This window comes from Lepidochelys kempii, chromosome 17 (genome assembly GCF_965140285.1).
Source record: "Lepidochelys kempii isolate rLepKem1 chromosome 17, rLepKem1.hap1, whole genome shotgun sequence".
Classification (NCBI taxonomy): domain Eukaryota; kingdom Metazoa; phylum Chordata; order Testudines; family Cheloniidae; genus Lepidochelys; species Lepidochelys kempii.
Window position 1 is genome coordinate 5,041,068 of NC_136396.1, and position 21,038 is coordinate 5,062,105.

At 41.6% G+C, this 21,038-nt stretch overlaps 1 protein-coding gene across 4 annotated transcripts in view; it reads right to left on the reverse strand.

Annotated features, from left to right (window-relative positions):
• Positions 1–21,038, reverse strand: part of TRIM37 (tripartite motif containing 37) — a 48,160-nt gene that overhangs the window by 6,899 nt on the left and 20,223 nt on the right. For 3 of the 4 annotated variants that reach the window (XM_073315504.1, XM_073315503.1, XM_073315505.2), the window contains 9 exons: positions 18,630–18,706; positions 15,739–15,918; positions 14,914–15,028; positions 14,415–14,627; positions 13,849–13,985; positions 13,082–13,167; positions 11,344–11,544; positions 7,227–7,538; positions 3,423–3,554 (listed from right to left, as the gene is read on the reverse strand). In XM_073315504.1, the coding sequence (XP_073171605.1) occupies positions 3,423–3,554; positions 7,227–7,538; positions 11,344–11,544; positions 13,082–13,167; positions 13,849–13,985; positions 14,415–14,627; positions 14,914–15,028; positions 15,739–15,918; positions 18,630–18,706 (1,453 nt within the window). The remainder of the gene's footprint in view (positions 1–3,422; positions 3,555–7,226; positions 7,539–11,343; positions 11,545–13,081; positions 13,168–13,848; positions 13,986–14,414; positions 14,628–14,913; positions 15,029–15,738; positions 15,919–18,629; positions 18,707–21,038) is intronic. The other variant, XM_073315506.1, reaches the window with a different exon arrangement.

Sequence of the window (21,038 nt, forward strand, 5' to 3'; positions counted from 1 at the left end):
TTTCAAGTCACCATCTGAGCAGCATTTGCCATTAGGATCACTTAATGCGTGCTTTCCAAAAACATATCATCTCACCTACAGCTTCCACTTCTGGTAGCACAGGTTCAGAAAAGCCACCTACAGCTTCCACTTCTGGTAGCATAGGTTCAAAAAAGCACTTACAAGATTTCCCAGTATAGATGAACCTTTTGGATTTGTGTGAACTATGAAAATTAGTTTCCCATGTGTCAGCAATTCCACAGGTTCACCAATACAGAAAATTATCTGTTTTTTGATCTATGTGGCTGGTCTAAACAGGGAAAATATAGAGGTGTTTCTCTGCACTGGTGTAGCACCTCTGGGGATAGCAATGGTGAAAGCCACAGGGTACAGATGATTTAGCTCCCATGTGCATACACAAGAGCAGCAGTTCTCAATCTCTTTCCATTCTGGGACCTCTCCCTGGGATCCCATTAGCATGAACTGTAACACCCCACACATACACACCCATTTGCAATTCTCAATTTGAGAACAATTTTAGACAATCCAGGAAGTTTTTGGAAAGCATAGGGGACAACTTCCTGGTGCAAGTGCTAGAGGAGCCAACTAGGGGGGGAGCTTTTTTTGACCTGCTGCTCACAAACCGGGAAGAATTAGTAGGGGAAGCAAAAGTGGATGGGAATCTGGGAGGCAGTGACCATGAGTTGGTTGAGTTCAGGATCCTGACACAAGGAAGAAAGGTAAGCAGCAGGATATGGACCCTGGACTTCAGGAAAGCAGACTTAAACTCCCTCAGGGAACGGATGGGTAGGATCCCCTGGGGGACTAACATGAAGGGGAAAGGAGTCCAGGAGAGCTGGCTGTATTTCAAGGAATCCCTGTTGAGGTTACAGGGACAAACCATCCCGATGTGTTGAAAGAATAGTAAATATGGCAGGCGACCAGCTTGGCTTAACGGTGAAATCCTAGCGGATCTTAAGCATAAAAAAGAAGCTTACAAGAAGTGGAAGGTTGGACATATGACCAGGGAAGAGTATAAAAATATTGCTCGGGCATGTAGGAAAGAAATTAGAAGGGCCAAATCGCACCTGAAGCTGCAGCTAGCGAGAGATGTTAAGAGTAACAAGAAGGGTTTCTTCAGGTATGTTGGCAACAAGAAGAAAGCCAAGGAAAGTGTGGGCCCCTTAATGAATGAGGGAGGCAACCTAGTGACAGAGGATGTGGAAAAAGCTAATGTACTCAATGCTTTTTTTGCCTCTGTCTTCACGAACAAGGTCAGCTCCCAGACTGCTGCGCTGGGCATCACAACATGGGGAATAGATGGCCAGCCCTCTGTGGAGAAAGAGGTGGTTAGGGACTATTTAGAAAAGCTGGACGTGCACAAGTCCATGGGGCCGGACGAGTTGCACCCGAGAGTGCTAAAGGAACTGGCGGCTGTGATTGCAGAGCCATTGGCCGTTATCTTTGAAAACTCGTGGCGAACGGGGGAAGTCCCGGATGACTGGAAAAAGGCTAATGTAGTGCCAATCTTTAAAAAAGGGAAGAAGGAGGATCCTGGGAACTACAGGCCAGTCAGCCTCAGTTCAGTCCCCGGAAAAATCATGGAGCAGGTCCTCAAAGAATCAATCCTGAAGCACTTACATGAGAGGAAAGTGATCAGGAACAGTCAGCATGGATTCACCAAGGGAAGGTCATGCCTGACTAATCGAATCGCCTTCTATGATGAGATTACTGGTTCTGTGGATGAAGGGAAAGCAGTGGATGTATTGTGTCTTGACTTTAGCAAAGCTTTTGACACGGTCTCCCACAGTATTCTTGTCAGCAAGTTAAAGAAGTATGGGCTGGATGAATGCACTATAAGGTGGGTAGAAAGTTGGCTAGATTGTCGGGCTCAACGGGTAGTGATCAATGGCTCCATGTCTAGTTGGCAGCCGGTGTCAAGTGGAGTGCCCCAGGGGCCGGTTTTGTTCAATATCTTCATAAATGATCTGGAGAATGGTGTGGATTGCACTCTCAGCAAATTTGCGGATGATACTAAACTGGGAGGAGTGGTAGATACGCTGGAGGGCAGGGATAGGATACAGAGGGACCTAGACAAATTGGAGGATTGGGCCAAAAGAAATCTGATGAGGTTCAATAAGGATAAGTGCAGGGTCCTGCACTTAGGACGGAAGAACCCAATGCACAGCTACAAACTAGGGACCGAATGGCTAGGCAGCAGTTCTGCGGAAGAGGACCTAGGGGTGACAGTGGACGAGAAACTGGATATGAGTCAGCAGTGTGCCCTTGTTGCCAAGAAGGCCAATGGCATTTTGGGATGTATAAGTAGGGGCATAGCGAGCAGATCGAGGGACGTGATCGTCCCCCTCTATTCGACATTGGTGAGGCCTCATCTGGAGTACTGTGTCCAGTTTTGGGCCCCACACTACAAGAAGGATGTGGATAAATTGGAAAGAGTCCAGCGAAGGGCAACAAAAATGATTAGGGGTCTGGAACACATGATTTATGAGGAGAGGCTGAGGGAACTGGGATTGTTTAGTCTGCAGAAGAGAAGAATGAGGGGGGATTTGATAGCTGCTTTCAACTACCTGAGAGGTGGTTCCAGAGAGGATGGTTCTAGACTATTCTCAGTGGTAGAAGAGGACAGGACAAGGAGTAATGGTCTCAAGTTGCAGTGGGGGAGGTTTAGGTTGGATATTAGGAAAAACTTTTTCAATAGGAGGGTGGTGAAACACTGGAATGCGTTGCCTAGGGAGGTGGTGGAATCTCCTTCCTTAGAAGTTTTTAAGGTCAGGCTTGACAAAGCCCTGGCTGGGATGATTTAATTGGGGATGGGTCCTGCTTTTGAGCAGGGGGTTGGACTAGATGACCTCCTGAGGTCCCTTCCAACCCTGATATTCTATGATTCTATGAACTGCTGCATTACAGTTTTCACTTTTGCTACCACTGGTAGAGCTGCACTAAAAAGTGTAAGAGTTTTCCTGGTGGCCATAATGTCCAATTCTATTATCACATGGTGCAGGAGTAAGTCTCACAAGGACTTAAGCAGAATTTTCTTGTATTTCCTTTAGAGGAAACAGAACAAAGAATTTAAGCCCTGGCTGGTAAGTTTCAGCAGTAACTTGCTTGTAAATGTAGTAATTAAGTACAAGATATTACAAACACCAATTTAGGGTATTAAAACTATTTAAGATAGGCAGGTTACTGTTAGAAAATGGAAGTCCCAGGAACACCGAGCATGAACGCTAGACACAAAGGCTTAGTAAGATGGTGTAATGTTATTGGTGCAATAATGTTAATCATGTTTAGGGGAAATAGTATCTGGTTTATGTACAAAGTTTAATCAAAGACGGGAACTTTATGAGCAAGGATATGCTGTTAAAAAGCTTCTTCCCTGATGCATTCCAAAGCATATTTAAAGCACTCCCACATTTCAGATTTACCTTCAGAGGAAGTCTGGCAGTCTCCCTTTGAGCGAAGATTATTGTCCCCACAGTCCATTGCTCTTCGAAGAGACAGGCTTCCTGCTGCTCCAGAACGAGTAGCTTTGGGTGAATTACTTTTCTTACTTGTGACTGCAAAGATATTTAATCGAAAGGCGTGTGAATGTACTGCCTAGGCATCCAGTCAATTCTCTGCATCATCCCATCTTTATTTTGGCCTGAAGTGGAATTAACTGATGCAAAGGCGCTAGACATTCTCTTCCCCTTTATTCTTGGAGCCACCACATTGTCCCCCTCTCTCAAACTCATTCAAGATTTTCATTACATATTATTTCTGTTGTGAAGGTATGTGGAGAAGAAGCCACACACTTAATCAATAATAATCCTGAGACCAGATCAGGAATGGTTACCTTAATTTTTTGAGATGGGATTGTTAGTATGAACCCACTGTATGTGCGCACAAGATCGGAGTCTTTTCAACAGCAGTGTCTGTTGAGGCCACACATGCAGCCCTAGTCTCCTTGTGTTCCTGGTGTGAGTGTAAAAGGCAGAGTAGTCCCCAACCCTCCCTCAAGTCTCTCACAATTTAAAGCAGATGCTAGCTGAGGAATCCAAAAGCAGAGATGGAAGGTAGGTCATGGGATTCACCCTAACTACAGCATCTCAAAGAACCACAGTTACTACAGAGTGAGAAATTGTTCTCTACAAGTATGTGCCAGTGCTGATCCCACTGTAGGTGACTGGGAAGCTGTACTCCCCTTCGATGGTGGGGGCAAGAAACATCAGCTGCATTAGTTAAAAGGATTGATGTACTGCTCTCCCAAACTTAGTACCAGACCTAGCTGCCATGTAAAGGGTGTAATCTTCATTGAAAGTCAGTGGGTCGGCTCCACATCACTACTTTACAAACTCAGATTCAGGCACATTTCTGAAGCAGGCTGATGACACTGCCTGTGTCCTGGTGGAGCGCAACTTGACAACTGAAGGGAGAGGTGGACTAGTAGTTGATAATGGGTGGAGTTGCAGAGTGGGATCCACTCAGAGAGCCTTTTGACAAGCCAGCTACTCATGAAAAGGGGGAGAGAGCATCTGGAAAGCTTTAGTCTTATCAATGTAATAAAGTAATGCTCTGGAAAAATCCCAAAGTACCTGTCTTTCTCTCACCTGGTGCTGAATGATTTCAGGAAGAAAACTGGTGGGTTAATTGATTGATTTAGATGAAACTCCCCAACCACATTACAAATTTAGAATCACATTCTCTCTATAAAAGGATGCATAAGGAGTAAGGGCTTGGAGTGCACTGACCCTCCATATTGAGATGATAGCTACCAAGAAAACCAGCTTAAGTGTAAAATGATGTATTGAACAATCTGACCATGGCTCGAAGATAAAATCCCAATATAAATTAGATCTTCAACCAAGGAACCTGGATTGGGGTGGGCATAAAGAACTCAAAACCTGCTTAAGGAACCTAATACTGCTTCTCTACCTAGTACATGGGCAAGTGTCTGCCATAAGGCTTTAGCCAGGTCAAGCTGTCCCTCATTTATGGGAAGAGCAATTCTGAATGGACACTCAGTTGTCAAAAATATCAAATTTACGACATTTCTCCAATGCAGCCCTCCCTAGAGTGTCTGAAATTCTCAGAAGGAGCTTTTGGAAAACTTGAAGTTATGCTGAAGACACAACTTCAGCAGGCAACAAGGCTGAGAAGTCTTTTGGTGGTAAAGCAGGACATTGGTGTTCCTCAGCCTGCAGATCTGCTTGTTCTTGATGGCCCTCCCTGTGGTCTGGCAGAGAGGTGATGGGGGAAGCGAACACTTCTGCTCTCCAGCGTGCTCCTAGCACACTGACATGGCAAACCCCAGTGAGCCCAACAGGGTGGCATGTCATGGGGATATCACTGGCTAGCTTGATATTGGCTAGTCCAATGCCGTTCCTTTTGCGATAGTGGTTAGGTCCTGCAGGGAGCGCAGGTAGGCCTCTTTGGGATACTGATCACAGATTGTAGAGGAGAGGGTTCTCTGCTTAAGGATGTTGGGAACGTATGCACCGGTGATGGAGAGGAGGAACAGACCACCTCTATGGGTAGTACAGAGAAATATGGATGGCGTTCTCAGTACCAGGGTCTGTATCAGTACCAGCAGGTGCCTCAATACAGGTTACAGACCTAGCTCATCCAGAGGCTCATTTGCTATGGGCATAATTGCTGAGCAGTGCAACACCCAATCTTGAGTTGGTGCTGGAGGAGTTTTCCTTTGTGCCACAGGCTGCTCCTCAACATCAGCCCTCAGACCCATGCAAGGCTTTGTGGATTTGTCTCCAGAAACTTTACATGGTCTATTCTTGTAGGAAGGCTCTGAGCAGTGTGTGGAGTCTCTGCTCCGGTTTAAAATGGCTCCTCTTGGTGCTGGACTTCAGTACCAGACTTCAGTATCACAGTGTGTGCTTTAGTGCCAACATCTGCAACATAGCTGGAGTCTGCTTCAGAGCTGGGGGCACTGGTGCTGATGCCAGGTCTTTTCTTGCACTGCCATCTTCTCCGCACTGGTCTTTGGAGTTGTTTGTCTGCTAGACAGCTGCTTGATGAAGTCTGTTTTGTCCACTGTCAGGACTCTGGTGCCATCTCCTCAGGATCTGAAAAGGCCTTCATAGATTGCTCCAGGAGATGAAGCTTCAACCCCAGGCCATGTGACTTACACATTCTTGTGATCAAAGATATGCACACCAAACATCTACTTAGTATATATGACTCTCCTAAACAGAAGAGGCACCTGCTATGTCCATCTTTCGAAGTAATTAGTCCATCACAGAATGTGCAAGCTTGAAGCCCACAAGTTTCAAATCCACCATGTTGAGAATCCCTGTACACTAAGGGAGCATACAGAAGTGTCTGGCAATCAGTATTCAATCTAGATGGGTCAAAGGTGTTCACAGAGGTTGTATAATAGTAGATCAGAAGAGTTCTGAAGATTTGTGAAGAATTTTGAGAAATTTAGCCAGAGCTAAGAACTACCAGGTCAGACACTTGTTAGGTTCCATCTTGCTGCCATGAGCAATAAGAGGGGACTGAGGGAGAGATGCGGCTGCCCTGGCCTTTAGGACTTTCGTATGGGAGCATAAAGAGGCACAGGGGACACGTGTGTGACGCTGCTATTCAAAAGACTCTGATCTCACACACAAGCACCTACTGTGGGATTCACACCGACACGCGAAGAAAAAGATTCTCATGCTATGAGAACAAATTACTCACTCTCTGGAGCTCTGTGAGATTTCTTGGATTTTTGCAAGGTCAGTCACATTTTAGTAACAAAATTGACAAAGTGTAGGGGTGATCCGCATATAGTCTGCAGGTAACCTTTGCCACCAAAAATTGTCTTTACAGAAGATTAAACTTCATGCTACCTGTCCATAAGGTCAACATGAAATTAGGTAAATAACATCTGCAGTGGGCTTCAAAGATTCTCATCACATTCTGGAATATTATTAATAACTACAATGCCCTTGCTGAAAACGTTAGAACCAGTTTCTAGAGAAGCCATTTAATTTCTATCAAACATAGAATATCAGGGTTGGAAGGGACCTCAGGAGATCATCTAGTCCAACCCCCTGCTCAAAGCAGGACCAATCCCCAATTTTTGCCCCAGATCCCTATGAGTTTCATGTTTCTGCCTCTCAAAAGATATTTACTATAAACAAATTCAGCTATAAAGTTTAAACTATAAAAAGGCTGAATATATCTATTCCCAGACACCTAGATACAGTGACAGCTTTAACCCTTCCCCTCCCGCATCCCACACTTACAACTCTTTATGTAACAGCTTGTAATTGATGATTTTGTCAGCAACTCCATTCCTATTTCTTGTAACTTGCTGCAGCTTTCTGTGCCACAGGCAGCCAAAGGCCCCTGATCACCAGGGAGGAAGCTGGGTTGCCCCTCACAAGAGCCAGCATTGCTGCTTCTTACTTCTGACAGCTGGTTTTTTACATCAGACATTTTGCTTCGAACTTCAGCCATTTGAGTTTTGAGTCGCTTCAGCATCTTTAAGTCAGGTGGCACACGCCACATTGCCTGGTGCCTCCGCTGGTCTCGGTCTTTTAGAGAGTAGGATGATGCTTTACAAGAGAAAGGTTAAACGAATACGAAGGTTAAAAATGTTTGTAACCTCCATCAGTAGTTTCTTTTTCTTTAAACTCTTTCATTATTAAGACTGGAAGGATTTGTAGAGGATATGTCAGTTTCACATCCAAGCTCCCATGCACTAGCAAACTGCTGCAAGGACTGGGTTGCAAATACTACAAGAAGATGTTTGTTAAACGGTTTCCATAAATATCTTTTAAAAATCTTGGAACATTTCTATTGGTTTCAGATTTTTAAATGCTTCATTTTTATTAGATTTGTCCCAAATTTGACCTGACAATCCCTTTAACATAGCAAGAGACACAAGGCTGCCTATGTGATAAGAGCAAAGAATCAGTGATAGTACTGTTTCCCTTGAGGGCAGGGAGAAATCCATGTTACTTTTTATTGCCAGTGCAGATGGAAAACAGGACAGTGTTAGGGAACAATTTTAGTGTTAATCAAGACTGCCTAAAAAAATGGGAATAGCACCTTTTTTCCTGTTCACACCAGCAAAAAAAGACAACATGCAACAACATGAATCAGGTCCCTCACCCACTCCATAAAAGACTGCTAGCACCAATTTGTATAGTGCAGACACGCTCAAAGAAGTTTCAGACCAGTTGTGTACACAGTGCCCTCTGTAGTTACTCTAATGTGTGAAAAAGAAATGGGTGCCCAACACAGAATGATCCTATTTCATCTAACATAATCAAACTCCATCCCCTTCCTCTGGGCTCTAGTGACATAGGTCATCTGCTCTCAGCAGCTCTCTCAATGGGAACAGTGGGCAGAGGTTCTTTCGTGCTGGGTGCTTTGCTTTCCCTTAGTGCGCCAGTCATGGCGACGGAGAGCCTTTCCATATCTCTGGACAAGTTTGAGTTCACCTGCTCATCAGTTTGTTGGCAAGTGCATTTCTTGGATATAAGAATAAATTTTATAATCATTTCACATTAACTGACAATTCAGAGGAGAAATCTGAAGTAAAGGAAGTCCCTTAGGTCCCTTGCTGCCCCAGGTCAGCTCTAAGAGATACTATCTACGTGAGTCTATGTTAATTAGCCAGAATTAGATCAACTTGGAAATCTTCTATATGTTACACTTTCAGAATTCTAAGTATCTCACTGCAAATTCAACTGGCTCAGAGTTATAACTCCAATGGCTTCTGAGTCCCTCAGAGGCAAAACTAAGGAAGCCCTGGAAATAAAAGAAGCCTTGTTCCAACATGGTGATTGAACAAGCTACAGGAACACAGTCAGGTATTTAAGGATCTCAGCAAAACAGAAAGACCACACCAAATGCAGTAAGTGGCTGAAGGAAGCAGAGACCCTACCCACCACAACACTATCGTGGAGGCCTCAGTCTGGGTCATACTGCCAACAGTGAAAGTTCATCCCATCTCTTCAGTAACTTCACCTGGTCTCTCTAGTTCAGTCAAGGCAGAGTCTAGACAGCACCTGCAGAGTCTTGACAGTACGCAACCTTGCATTACCTGTAGCTCATGCTCCGCTTCAAACTGCTTCTTTGGTCCAATCTTCAGGGTAGTGGGTTTTGTTTTGTTTTTTTAAAAGCTGACTACACTGCATAGGACTTATTTACCCCTTCACTGTCTTTATATCCTTTGCAGTCTGGAAGCTAGATCAAGCTCTGCATCATTATGAAAATCTTGTTAATCTAAGAAGAGAGACTTTCTGCCACAAGAACAACTGACTGAACAACCCTGCTTGCCACTGCATGAATTTTACTACGAGACTAAATTTGAAAGTTATCAAAACTCAGACCATTCACTTCCTATCTTTAGATTGAACAGTGCAAATGCCATCATCATGTTAAGAGAAAGAGCATATATCTGTACCAGATGGACTATATATTTCTCTTCTGCTCTATTAAGCCAACAAATGGTCATTTCAAAGTGACCTGAAATAAGATATTCTAGCTGTGGGCCAATTAGCCCCAAACAAATGTTAACTCTGCTAAATCTATTTATGAGGTTTGATTCATTTACTGATTCTTCACTAAAAAAGGAGAGGAACATCTGACCTTCAACAATAATTAGCTGTGACAGAATTACATTTACAGCTTGCTATCTATCTTTCCTTTGGTTCACACAAAATTAAGGTTAGGGCACATCAGCCTAACACTATAACTCAAATACATTTTATGCAAAATACTAACCAAGTTATTAAATAAGTATCAGCACAAAAACTGTCCACTATTTTCTTCCTTTCTGACATTCTGTACATGTTTCTTCCTCCATGAGTTTCTGCATCAGCCTCTACTATTTTTCAAGTGCCTTCTCACTTTTCAAGCCTTCCATCATGATCACTGCCCTCAACTTCTCTTACACTTCCTTCCTTGCTTTACAATCCACCTGATCTTGCCACTTGTGTCCTGTGCCTGCTTTCTCAAGTGCTTTCTTCCATGCCTCCTCAAATGTCTGAAATAGCTTCCCCACTAACTTATGTAATCCTTCCAATCGCTCCACTTTCAGCCAACAGCTAAAAGTTTAGAAGATGAAATAGCCATTCCGTACTCTGTGTATATCGTATTTTGTTCTGTTTATGTCTATAGCACCATAATCCTTTCCAGATGGAAATCCATTATTTATCTGGCACTTTACTACAGCAGAGTACTAAATAAGGATAAGGTATTACTCTCTTCATAGATACCAAGATAGCTACACAAGATGTGCATGGAGTTGGAACTACTCTTCAGGCACCGCCCCCCCCCAGAGTTATCTTTAAACAGACACTGTCCCTGCCCCCACACATAAATTTTTTTGACTCAATACTCATCTGCAGTTCTAAGTCTGAAAGCAGCTATTAAACCAAAGAGTACTTTGTGGTTTGGTGCACACAGTGACTACTATGAAATTATGAAAATACATCAAGAGCTAATGACAGAATCCAGTGGCCTTTCCCCATTCCCTCTTCATGATGGGCAATGCAGACAAAGCTAATGGAAACTCTCTGAGTCATTGTGGATAGTTCTGTGAAAACATCCACACAATGAGCAGTGGCTGTCAAAAAAGCTAACAATGATGAGAATCATTAGGAAAGGGATAGATAAGAAGACAGAAAATATCATGTTGCCTCTGTATAAATCCATGGTACGCTCACATCTTGAATACTGCATGCAGATTTGGTTGCCCCATCTCAAAGAAGATATATTGGAATTGGAAAAGGTACAGATTAATAAGACTGGGACTTTTTAGCTTGGAAAAGAAACTACTAAGGGGGAATATGATAGAGGTCTATAAAATCATGACCAATGTGGAGAACGTAAATAAGGAAGTGCTATTTACTCCTTCTCATAACACAAGAGCTAAGGGTCACCAAATGAAATTAATAGGCAGCAGATTTAAAACAAACAAAAAGAAGTATTTCTTCACACAACACATAGTCAGTGTGTGGAACTCTTTGCCACAGGATGTTGTGAAGGCCAAGATTATAACATTGTTCAAAAAAGAACTAGATAAATTCATGGAGGATAGGTCCATCAATGGCTATTAGCCAGGATGGGCAGGGATGCAAAATGATAGTCTGAAGTGTCTCAAGCCTCAGTTTGCTAGAAGTTGGGAATGGGCAACAGGGGATGATTACCTGTTCATTCCCTCTGAAGCAGCTGGCACTGGCCAATGTCAGAAGACACGATACTGGGCTAGATGGACCATTTTTCTGAGCCAGGATGGTCGTTCTTATGTTCTTACATAAATCTCTAACAAATTACTTAGATTTGATGTGCACCTAACTTCTTGTCAAGGGAACATATGGAAGAATTGTATTTAAATGCACCATTTACCTCTGTTCTGCAGAAGTGAGGCAGGAGGGCGTGGCTGTAGACCCCACAGATTTTCCATCCCATTCCTGTCTTTTAGGTCCAATAAATGGATTAAAATTAAGGGATCTATGTCTAGTAAACTGCTGCTGGCTGCTGAGCCTAAAGTACTTCCTCCCCGCCTTGAAGATCTGCCACTTGTATTGGCATAGCCATGGCTACTACCTGAAAGAGAGAACATCATGGGAAAAGTAAATATACACCATTATGTCTGCATGTACTAGGGTTCTGTATTTCACAACAGAGCAGCTGAAAATCCTTGATACAGTTCAAGGATGGAAAAAGCACTCCAAAAAATCTCAGGAAAAGCAATCTTGTTACAAAAAAGTACGGATTCTAAAAGCACTGAAGAAAAACAAAGTACACTGATAAACTAACAGCCCGAAAAATGGAAAAATCAACAGAATTTGACTTCATCAAATACAAAGAACATTAACTGTTCCTACAGATTTAAAAACAAAACAAAACCCCACTAACATAAAAATGAGGAGTTTCTTTATCTGATCTAGGGAGATCTTCAATTGAGCCTTACTTTGAACTATGAAATGTTCTTATTACATAGTGTTTAGCAATCCCATAAGAGATCTGAGACCCAGTCACTGTGTCTGGAGTCCAATCTGGGAGATTAGACTAGACAGCCCAATAGGCTTCCTTCCAAAGCAGGTGACCAAAAACAGCATTATCGGTGCTCAGAGTGAAAAAGCACTATAAGCAATTGAAAGTGAGAGGCTCCTTTTAAAGTGAATGGGTTACACACATTCTTTGCATCAAGATTTACAAATACCACTAAAATGACTCCTTTTCTTTTTGCGAATACAGACTAACACGGCTGTTCCTCTGAAACCTTAGATAACACTGTATTCTAAAGACATTACACCCCCATTTCCACTCCTGTTCTTAACCGATTAATGCCATACTTAAATAAATTAGTCAGGCTCCTCAAATGCCTGACAAGAAATGTTTTGAAGAGAGGCATAATTTGCCTGTGTTATGACAGAGACTGGATCTAAGGCACAACAGGTTTATACTGAAAGGGAAAAAAGAGAGAGCAAGGATATGAAGATCAGCATTCCTTAAAGACTGCCAACAGACCTATGCTGCCGTATTGCAGTGTGATCTGTGGGCACTGGCATCGTGAGTGCATTTAAATGTAGATTCAGTCATTTTAGAAATCCTGGAAAAAACATGTTAGATTTTGAATTGCAGTCACCTTTATGCTGCAAGTGATCTTACGGAGTACCATTTAATTATTTTAATTTAATTCCGGCTCCACATTTAAAGATTCATACATTTCACGCCCCTCACTTAATTAAAACGTAGCTAACAGTGTAGCAAAATCTAAAGGAATGTGTCAAGCAGTAAGAAACCATGGTGACAGCAGTAGAGTAGAAGCAAAGACATTTGCTGGTCTACTTTTGACTTGAATGGAAACATCTTAAAATCCAGGCTCCCAGAGAAACTTCAAACTGACATTTTTCCTTAAGGATGTTCAGTAGAAGGCCCCTCCACTTTTTCTCTAACCAGTTGGAAGCTGGCACTCTACTGCAATAATTAGTGTACAGCATATGACGCAGCATTTTCAAAAATAGAAAAGCCTCTAGAATATGCGGCTCAATATTGCCTCTGATGTGGCACTGAAAAGAACAGGGGAGGAAACCTGACAAATTACTGTTAGTTAGATTGTGAATGTTTCTTTCTGTACCTGATGCTCCACCAGCAGCATCATCCTGAAGATCTCCTTCTTCTAGCTCCATATTACTATTATATTCCACATCATTTTCTCCAGACCTTGGTGCGAAGAAAAATCAGACCATCAGCTCCAGTTAGGCATTGCAATGTTTGCCAACTCAATAGAAAAACGAAACATCCCACTACAATTTTGTAGCTTCCAAACTGCATGAATTAACAAGTCAAAATGCATCATCACTTGACTCTGAAACCGGAAACATGTCAGATTTGAAGACTTCTAAGAGGTGGAATTTTAGAACCTGATTCTGCAAGTCTTCCATATTCATTAGAAGAATATGTATCTTTAATAGTATGTTAAATATGCAGATCTAACAGTGTCCTTCAACTCTTCAGTATTTAAATAGTCTAAAGTCCAAGTGTTCCACTTCTAAACAGCACTTGTATTTGTGTAGGGTATCACAGTGGTAAATTATTGTAGGATCAGAGCTAACTAATCTCTTGAAAAGAGCCTTACATGGCATTGCTGGTCAAGGACAACAGGTTAAACTGAATAAGCCAACATACTAGAAATAAATCAGTAAAAAATTGCTTGCAGACCTGGCATCTTACATTTCTACCACATTACTACATGTGTAATTTCCGGGCCAGCTTTTGGCCTCTAATCTGTCACACATCAATCAAAGACACTGTGATATTCAAAGTAAGTTAATTCTATTCTGATGGGAACTGACATTAGGCCAAGAGGACAACAATTTTGGGTAAGTTTTTGCAGTCACTCACATAGTCTCTTCATCAATATCATTCTCTTCAGTGTTACTAGTAGCTGTTGAACTAGCAGAGGAGCTGCTGCCATCTAGGTGGTTTACCTCATCTTCTCCGGCAAAGTCTACATCCAGATCACCATCCGAGAGCTCATACTGGAGCAACAAAACATGAGAACTTCTGTGCTGCAAAAATTTTATCTAAAGCATTTGGGTTTTTTATATTTTTATCTACAGTACATTCTAAACTGAGAAAGCAAAACCAGAGGTCAGTAATATCACCCAGGAGCTGGGGAGGGTCTGAAAGTGCAATACAAGTAAATAAAATGCCTGCCTGACAGTACCATTTTAGGTAGCTAGATTCTCTGATTTGCTTACCAGATGGTCATGCCTTTGGAATCTCTCTCTCCTTAAACAATTTTTTGCTGGTCCCTAAAAGTCTCTATCCTTACACCTCATTATCCACTAGTTCTGAACTTGTGGAGACTAGTTCATCTAACACAACACACATGCTTCTATAATTTTCCTGTAACAGTACAATGGATAGAAATAAAAACTGAAAACGGAACAGAAGAGAATTCCTACATTGAAATCTTCATGCTGGATTTTCTCCTCTTCATCATCCTTGGCATCTCTTGCTAATGCTGGAGTGGTGACACTCTCAAGTAGTGCCTCAGGACTCGGTCCAGATTTCTTTGGTCTTGTTTCTGGACCATCATCATTCTGGGGGCTAAGATGAGTGTCTGGAGGTGACATGCCTCGTGATTTTTGGGTACGGGAAAGCTCAATTGCAAGTCTCTTAAATACATTTTAAAAAATAGACACATAAGTATATGCCAAAGAAAATTTGTTAAAAACAAATTACAAGAAGCAACAGCATTTCACACATTTAAACAGATTAACATGAAAGACATTGAAACTAACTGGAAACAAAATCCAGCGCCATCAGTGCTCTAAAAATAGCAACCTATATCCAAATAAACCTGACAGTGAAACAAACTTACTGGTCAGTGGCCACTATAATCAAAGATTTAAATCCACGTTTGAATTTGGCATTAAAATACACATCCAACCTCACACTTACCTCTTTAAGGTTGTTTATTTGTTGGATGTAGCTTGTCTGAGCAGCTTCCAACTGAGTAATGTACCAGTGTTGGTCCCGACACTTTTGGAAGAAGGTAGGTGAACGCACCTGGAACCTTGAGAATGCCACAAAAATGAAATTTTGTAAATGCTTGAGACATCCCACCTAAAATAATGCAATGCTTAAAACCAGGTGATAAAATTAAGCTTAAGCCTGATGGGAAATTAATTCCTGTACACTTTTCCAGATATACTTTAATACAGAATTCTGAAATACCAGAATGGACAAACCACAAGTGATATTTTAAAAACCCAACTTGAAGTAGAAGTGTAGGATATCTATATTTAGCCATAATGCTGCAATTTCCACTAACAAAGTTAGCTTCAATTCCATTATAAACACCCTTCCACACCCTCCTCTCTCAAAGTTCCACTAATCTCAATGACAATACCCAAAGGGGGATGGAATGCATTATTAATCCCCTTTGAAAACACATGCAGAATTTTCCTGAAATAATTTTTAATTCTCTATCTATGCATGCCCAGTACAGGCATATTAGCGTCAAGTGTAGTTTTTGCAGATGACTGCTTCATCTCAAAGGAATTTATGCACTTAAATCTTTCCCACTTCCTCTCCTAAACACACACTCTCCTTTAAAGCTCATGAGAACTAAAAATCCTTTCCTTTTATGACAAAGCATTCCATAATATTTTTTAAATTAATCTAATTATTTTAATTATTTCCTACTTTGGTAATAACTGTAGTACTTTTATTAAAAATGCCACAGAAAACAGGTTTGTATATGCAACCAATCATCTCTCTTACCTAAGAATTACAGTGTCATTTTGTCTGTTCAAATACCCTTCATTGGCAAGCAAGTCCAATCGAAAGAATCTGTTATAACCCCAGCATTCTCCAACTTCAAAGTCAGAGGCAAACTCTCTAATTATATTTTTAGCAGGATCATTGGTGGACTGGTGAACCATCTCCACACGGTACTCATATCTAAACATGGACAAAATGAAATTAGTTGGAACAGTAACAAACATCACCAGATTTCAGTGTAAGAAAAATGCATATGGTATGTTTGTTTCAGGTCAAGTTAAGTTACTACGAGCATCACATTTTAAAAAGAAATAGGATTTTCAATTAAGAAGGTGATTCAGCAAGAAAAGAAAAGAATCTAGAGTGGAAAGTGAACAGCATGTTGATGGTTTTTGGGTAATATACAAATTTTAAGAGGTAAAGGTATAAGGCTGAGCTTACAGGCAAAAAATACTACATTTTAGGACAGGCTGAAGGACTACTGTGTATTTATAAACTAAAACAGTTTAATGACACAGATCAGGATTTCTCTCAATGCTAGGCCCTAATGATTCTGCATTACAGCTTCACAGCTATCACTCTAGGCTGCTGGTGCCAAGGGCTAACTGTGTCAGGGCTGATAAAATCTGAAGTCAAAGCTCTGTGCATTTGCCAGTCTATTCTACATGAGAAATAAGTGCAATATGATTGACAGTAGCTGGGCTGTAAGATGAAGACGGACTTCTCAAATAGAATTGAACAAGTGAATTAAAAAGGGACAATTTGAAATCTAATCAATTAAAAAAAAAAAGTAGCTCCAGGATTCCCTGCCAGCTCTTAAATCCCTGTGTCGATTTTTAAGGTTTTACAATCATTTTCCTGTCTTTCAGACAGGAACAAAAGAGAATTCTCCTATCCGCATGTGCACAGAGGAAACAGTCAAACCGACTACAGAAAATACTGTCAAATGCATAATCAAACTGAAAAGAGGAAAATATATATTTTCTCTCCTTAACTTCTTTCAATTATATGTAGCTTCAAGTTTGAAATATGATTTTCAAATTCACTGTGTCCTTTAAACTTTCATTTAAGATTATTTTGGGGTCTGTTGAATACACTTTATAATGGTTGAAAGCGATTTTGGGACTATATGTGCACAAAATACATTTCTATCCAGTTCTTCCTATCCTTTGCAAGTATGTGAAAATGGCAGAAAGCAGTTGCACCTGAGCATTAGAAAATTACCATCATTACTTTCACAATTCTTAGAAAACGCTCTTTAGTAAGGTGGATATTGTATTAAGGGCACCCATAGAAAGTAAGACGCAGCCTTCTCAGCCTAGCTGCACAGGTGCCATGACAACACAATAGTAAAACACACCACTTAGGCCTGATCTGCCCCTCAACCTTGGATCGACCTAGTTATGTCACTTAGGGTTGTACAAATTCAGTTAAACCAACCTAAGTCCTAGTACAGACACCGTTAGGTGACAGAAGAATACTTCAGTGAACATAGCTAGTGCCTCTTGAGGGGGTAGATTAACTGCAGTGATGGAAAAACCCCTTCTGTCACTGTAGTAAGTGACTACAGAGCAGCGGTGTCATTGTAATGCTTGTAGTGTAGCCATAACCTCAGACTGCCTCTGCAACAGTGTTGAAAGGGGAAGGCACATTCAAATGATATGGTGCCAATGAAATACATACATACAAAAAGACATGCAGGTTCTCCGCCATCCCATGCAACGCTAATTGTGAAATGGCAAGAGCACTGCAGATGGTGGAGTGTCTCTAGTACTAAGTGTTATCAAGTGGTCTTAATGTGAAGAGGCAAGCCCCACCCCACAATGCATCTTATTGTTCTGGATGTGTGGAAGACAAGGTTTTTAAAAGCTTGAATTATGTTTTGCTTATTAAAGTCCGCTAACATCGGCCAGTATCTCTTGTTTCAGTCTCCTGGTGCTAGCATGAATGCTCGGCCATTTTATGAAAAGCCTCTCTCCAAATAGGCCTAGAATCCTCTCCTTAGAACTCTTGCGGACCTCAAATCCAAAATTATGCCTGAACGCCTCTTCCTCACCTGAAAGGCTCCCCACGCAGTTGTCGGTCCCTTCAACATCACTATTAACATATCCCCTCCATAGCAGGCTCAGCACATTTCTTAGCTTCAGTTCTTTCCTCTCCTCAATCAGAGCATGTCACTCAGCTATCAAATTGTGCTTTCTAAGCCTGGCAAGTCAGTCATTCATAGGAAAAGGAATTTTAAGCAGAGATTCAGTCCCACAAGTTCCTGCTCCTCCAGCAGCTAAAACAGCCTCTACACCTCCAGTCAGCAGTTGCATTCTAAGTTTTAAACAGAACCAGAAAATGTTCTGAGAAGAAGTTAAAAGCTGCAGAAAGTGTCCTATTAAACTAAAGAGTCTTGAGACATTTAGACATATTTTGGAGCCAGGCACGTAAAAAATGTTATTTTTTGGAGCAACTGTGGACTTTAAAGGGCAAGATTAGAATATTGGCAGTTATAACATGATTTTGATTTATCAGAGCGCTAAAGGACTGTACAATGGTCATTTTATAGCATCTCTCTCAGCTGAACTCTTTTCCTTAGAGTCAGAGTGGTCTAGCTGACCAAGCAAAGGACTGGAAGTTGAGATCTGGGTTCTGTTGACAGGTCTGTTGCTGACTTGTTTGTCCTTCTGCAGGCCTACTTAACCTTTGCGCCTCATCTTATCTACTTGTAAAATGGGACAAGGGGCCTGATCCAAAGCCTGGTGAAGTCAACAGGAATCTTCATCTGCTTCAGTAAGCTTTGGATCAGGTCCTAGCAGAGACATGAGGCTGAATACACTTTTATAAAGCTCTTTAAACTCCTTGGGTGAGAGACATAAAAGAAGTGTAAATAGACATTTTCTTACTTGGATGTTTCTGGCAATCCAGCTGAGAGCTCTAGAAACACAGACAAGTAGTAACCACGCACAACTCCATTTCCATCCTTAAAAAGAAGTTAGGAGGTACAATTATTAAAATCATCTGTTATTGTAGAAAATAAATTCAGAATCTCAACACACAATTTCCTACAGCCTCAGTCAGAACAGTAACACATGAAATGGACTTAAACCGTGTCCTGACTAAAAACAGCTACCATAGCCTGAATGGAGGTAGAAATCAACACACATCTAGAAAATGTGCATATGACTGGGTGGTAGGCTGTATCTCACGATAGAATACTTGGAAGTTAAAATTCCTATTCTTCTTCTTGCATTTCAGTAGTTCAAACAAGTGTAAACAGAAATAGTTTGGCAAGTGCTTCTACATACTGTAGAATTGATTTTTCATATAAAATGTTGTATACGGAGGGCAATAAAAGTGACTGGTAGATTTTTAAGCTTGAGAGTATTACAACCCTTTTTCCTCTCACATCAAAATTTAATGAGGACTTTTAATATTAAATATCTAGTTATCTGAAATACTAGAGAGCAGAATTCCAAAACCCTTTTATTTTGGGGGCTGAAGCAAAATGAAGTTGTGTTTTCTAATCTGTATATTGAAAACTAACTAACCAAGATTCATTAAAGAGTTATGTTAAGCAGCACTCAGATTACAACAAAAATCAGCAAAGCCTTCTCCCTCACAACAGTGTAAGCCAAAGATTGTTAGTCTTATCTTGAATTTCCTGGGTTTTGACAATGTGTCATAACATACCATTGTTTAAAAATAGCATTTTTACACCTTTTGACAATGGCACATACAGGGTTGATCCTGACTAAGATATAGCTGTTGCTGTATTCAAATCAGTAAACTATAAGAACATTTTTACTCCATGCACAATTTAAACAGCACCCAGAGCTGCCTTAAAGAATTGACCAAACGGGAGGATTGGGGAAAGGCAAGACTCAGAGCTTCATGTTCCAACATTCATGCAGAGCCAATGCCACAGTGGTCTGAATGCTGCACTTCAATGAGATTTCGTAAGAAACATCATTCACACTGGATATTTCTTCTATTTCAGCGATGGATATCAGACAACGTACAAGAGAAATTCCTCTCAGAAAACAAAACACACTCCCCTCCTCCCAACTTCCCAAAACGGTTTCAGGCACACACAGACCCAACTATGTATGGGTATAAGTACAACAAGTAGTAAACTAGTTTAGGCCCCAATCCTGCAAACAAGTAAGCACATATATATTATAGGTGCAACAGGTAGCAACACCTATTAAGGCTGCACAATACTTGTCACTATAAAACCCTGTTTTCTGTTGCTTATTATAACTTTAACAATTTGGCTGAAGTTTTCCACTTGCCTCAGGCTGAATTTTACTAGAAAATTTCAGTCATTTCTGAGAATGAGGCTAAGGAAAAAACACATTTTGCCCACATTAAATTGTGGAGACATTTTCTTTGAACAGCTCTAGTGATCCATGCCGTGACCAGAGACTTGAAATTTGGCAGGCATGGCTTGTGTCAGGGATACGCCTTTTCCCATTCCTGTGAAAATCTGCCCCTTTGAAAAAGTGGTTTGCACACATTCAGTAGAGACTTCTTTACTAAGCATGCTTGAGCCTCTCAGAGCTCCTAGTGCTCAGACTGCACATGTGCCATCCTCACAGAGCAACTGAGCATGCTCCACCTCAGGGCTACAGAGACTCAGAAGCACTTTCCCTACAATTGCTGATCCTGGGTACTTTGAGCCAGGGAGGAGCTAGGCTCTAAGTGAGAGCAGGGAGCCAGTCTCCTCTCCTCTAAAATGACCCCTCTGCTGGACCAAGGTAGAGCAGAGGCAGAAGGCACCTGACTTGAATACAGAGAAGACAAGAGATGAACTGAGGGGCAGGGAAAACAGTAGACTGGGACAAGGAGCCTGGTGAGACTGGAAGGATGAGGAGGGAAGAGAGAAACTAACAGTTGGGGGGGTGGGGTGAGACTGAAATAAGCAGGGCAAGGAAACTGCGAAAAGAGCTGGAGAGACACTCTGACATGAAGTCGGGGTACAGGAGACCTGGGATGCACTGGGCAAAGAGAGAACGGGAAGGAGCTGTGGATGGGAGACAGATTGGAAGAGGAGTCCAAGTATGGAGAATGAAGACACTGGGAAGAGACAGACTGGATGAACAAGTGAGAGGGGGCAACTGGAACTGGTTAGGCAAGAAGACTGGCACTTAGATGAGAAGCCTGAGTAACAGAGAGTGGATTGGGTACGCAAAAGGAATGAGACAGAGCCAGGACTGGTACAGGGAAAGGTTAGAGGGGACAAGCTTGGGGGAGACTGGCAGAAGTCTTTGCTCACTACAGTACACTCCCCTTTGGAGCCTGGAATAGAACCC